Source organism: Sceloporus undulatus, unplaced genomic scaffold, assembly GCF_019175285.1.
Source record: "Sceloporus undulatus isolate JIND9_A2432 ecotype Alabama unplaced genomic scaffold, SceUnd_v1.1 scaffold_6285, whole genome shotgun sequence".
NCBI classification, from domain to species: domain Eukaryota; kingdom Metazoa; phylum Chordata; class Lepidosauria; order Squamata; family Phrynosomatidae; genus Sceloporus; species Sceloporus undulatus.
In genome coordinates, this window is record NW_024809204.1 from 1 (window position 1) to 3,179 (window position 3,179).

The 3,179-nt window shown below is 39.5% G+C and overlaps 1 protein-coding gene across 1 annotated transcript; it reads left to right on the forward strand.

Moving 5' to 3' along the window:
• The first annotated feature begins 1,162 nt into the window (after window positions 1-1,162).
• Window positions 1,163-2,354, forward strand: LOC121918228 (caspase-2-like). Its single transcript, XM_042444310.1, has 3 exons — window positions 1,163-1,292; window positions 1,690-1,780; window positions 1,882-2,354. The coding sequence occupies exons 1-3, from the start codon at window positions 1,167-1,169 to the stop codon at window positions 2,061-2,063; spliced, it is 399 nt and encodes a 132-aa protein (XP_042300244.1). The 5' UTR covers window positions 1,163-1,166; the 3' UTR covers window positions 2,064-2,354.
• Window positions 2,355-3,179: the final 825 nt, after the last annotated feature.

Genomic DNA, 3,179 nt, shown 5'->3' on the forward strand with positions numbered 1-3,179 from the left:
CCCCAAGCGGGCGGTCTGTAACGCGCCGGTGTGAGCTGTGGCTTGAGCAGTCCATGGTCCAAACCTCTGTAGCAGTAGTATCTCTCTCACCACCCAGATCCAGGGATAGAGACAAACTACATATTCCATTCCAGCACCCAGGACTAGAGCTGACAACTGATAAAGAAACCAGAGGTACTTCAGTTCTAAGTGGAAGACCAAGACACCCAGGGCTTCAGCAGACTAACTAAGAGCACTATAGTAATCAAAATATTTGATGGGAGAGAGGCCAAGGAAGAGCCCAAGAATTCTACACAGGAAGAATATGGTAGAGAGAGCTCTGAAAAGGAGGGACTGGGAATAGAGTTAGGAACTTGACTATTAATCTCCTGGGTGACAGTCATCTAAGAGGTAGGAATACTTGTTGTGGGCCTACAAATCATTTCTAGTTTGTGACAGCCCAAAACACTTTCATGGGTTTTTCTTGGTAAGATTTGTTCAGAGGGGGTTTGTCTTCTTCTGATGCTGAGCGAGTGTGACTTGGCCAAAGTCACCCAGTGAGTTTCTGTGGCCAAGTGGGCATTCAAACCCTGGTCTCCAGTCCAGTTCTCAAACCACTACACTAGCTCCTGTGGAATTTCTGACTAGATAGCTGGACTAAAATTACCAGTTCTCCGTGGATATATGCAAAGCAACCTCCTATGAAGTGAGGAGGCAAAGCCTAATAAAGACAATAGTGCCAGCTGTGACTGTGACCTCACTTTGGCAATATAAGGGTCTTAGTCATAGGCCATCTCCAAGAAAATATATTTGGTATGGAGTGGGGGATTGGTAAAAACCTTAAGTCACAAAGTATATCACTGCTTCTCAGAATAAGCTGCTGCTTAGTGGTATTAGTTTGAAACATATCTTTGTTATTTTTAACTTGTCTTGAATAATTAGTTGTTATAATACTTTAAAAATATAATGCTTTAAAATCTTCTAGAATATGAATGAGCTCATGGGTATCTTTAATGAATCCCTTCATTTCCTTGGAGTTACTCTTCTGTTTTTAGGTTATATCCTGTAGATACCCCATAAGCTTCTGTGTGGTCCACTGCTTTACTATATTAATTGCACATTTTCAAGTTCACTGCCATGTGCTGTGCCAGGGAGTATTTACTTTGGTTATTTTCATTTCTCAGGAAATGCAGGAAGAATTAGAAAAATTTTCAAAGCTTCCAGCTCACCGAGATGTTGATTCTTGCATAGTATCACTTCTCTCCCATGGAATAGAGGGTGGAATCTATGGCATAGATGGCAAGCTACTTCAGGTAACTTAATATACAAGGGTATTCTCCTTCATGTAAAAGTATGGGCAGGAATAAATGATATTTTAACTAAATAAAGTTCTGATAAGTTTCTTCTCTGAAGTAGAGGTCATTTGCAAGTTGTAAGAGCTGGAGGAAATGCATAGGAAAAATAGGGCATAGTAAATATTAGCATTATGTTCAGAGTGTTATGTTTGCCTCCTTAATTATAAAAAAGGCACCTTCCAATATAAATATTCATAGGGCAGGTTGAATAAAAGCAAATAGAGTATGTCAGGGCATTAACAAAATTAACAATAATAAATGGCAGGTTTTATGTATTTTGTAAAAAATCTGTTTGTGCTAGGCCCTGGTTTAACAGTTTGCTTTAACAACTGTTTTTTGCCTCATTTTTTCACAGTTGCAGGAGATTTTCAGACTCTTTGATAATGCTAACTGCCCTAGTCTTCAAAATAAACCCAAAATGTTCTTCATTCAAGCTTGTCGGGGAGGTGAGTCATGCCAGGAGTGAGGATGGGGAGGACACCTGTGTTTCACGAACATTCCCCCTTCTGCACAGCTTGCGTTCAACTCTCCTCTTTGCTTCTCTCAGGTATAAGCGGAACCCACATTCACCTCCCTGCCTTGCTGTTGCCACTACCTCTGTCTGTAAGTGCTTCTCACTCTGCATGGCATGTGGTCAGCAATTTGCAGACCCTGCAGTACCATGGAAAAGGAGAAGGGGAGCTTTCTGATAATGCCCTGTGTGTTGCATGTATGCAGTGGAGCAGTTAGCCAGACTAATCAGACTCCAGAAAGGAGATTTTATCAGTTTGCTGGAACTGAGCTACTCTTTTTCCTCTTTGGTCTGCATTATAGTCTTTTCTTATCATTGTTGGATCTTGGTGGAATGAATAACAAAGCAGCCTGACAGTCAGTAACACATTTTCCATAAAGGCCATCATCTGTAAATAGGAGCACTACATATTCTACAAAGGGGAATTATGCTGAAAATGTTGGCCATTTCTTGCACTTAGTTAGGAAGCATGAAGGAGTATTTAGTTGTGACTTTTCCTGGTGGAGTGGCATGGAGTGGCAGGATCCTGTGAAACTGGGAGAGTGGGATTGACCCTCCCTCCCCATGACAGACTTGTTCGTATCCCCCAAAATTGGCTGAGCTGGGAAACCGAAATGGTGAAAAGAGGGAAAGAAAGTTCACAGAAAGAAATGCAAAACAAAATACTTTTTTTCCTTTCATATAACAATTGTAAAAGTTTGAAGAAACATTCTCAAAAATCAAACAGAATAACGGAGGCATGTGATTGAAAAAAAATAGATCCTACAAGCCTAAAGTTTGCCCGTGGTATAGGAGGTGGTTGGTGACTGACAAGAGTTTAGTTCTTTTTAGCCATTTCAGGTCATATTAGAATGTTATTAGAAATATAACCTCAGCTATGACTTAATCAAATTTGGTAATGGATTGTCAGAGATCTCTATAGGCATTCTTCATTTATTGCCCTGAAAAAATGGTATAAAATAATTTAATAGATGAAGCACATTCTGCTCTTTCAGTGAATAAACCCCCCTCCTTTTTACACATTTTGAGACTGTAGCTGTTGTTGGGTTTGTTTGTTTTTTTCCATTAGTGTGTTATGTTTACATGAAATATAAAAGTACAAATGAAGATATTATATGACCTGGAAATGATATTTAGCAGATAGTGACATCCATAAGTGGGATTTAGTCTTTCAGATTTAGCAGTCATATCTTAAAGATGAGACCAAAATCACCTTGCCTTTTCAGAAGGGAACGGTGTGTTTGATATGAAACATGCCTAAGTACTAGTAAGATTTAGTGTTTAGGCCTTTGTGGTCTTTCAACTTTATATAGAAACTGAGTATGTCTCAGTGG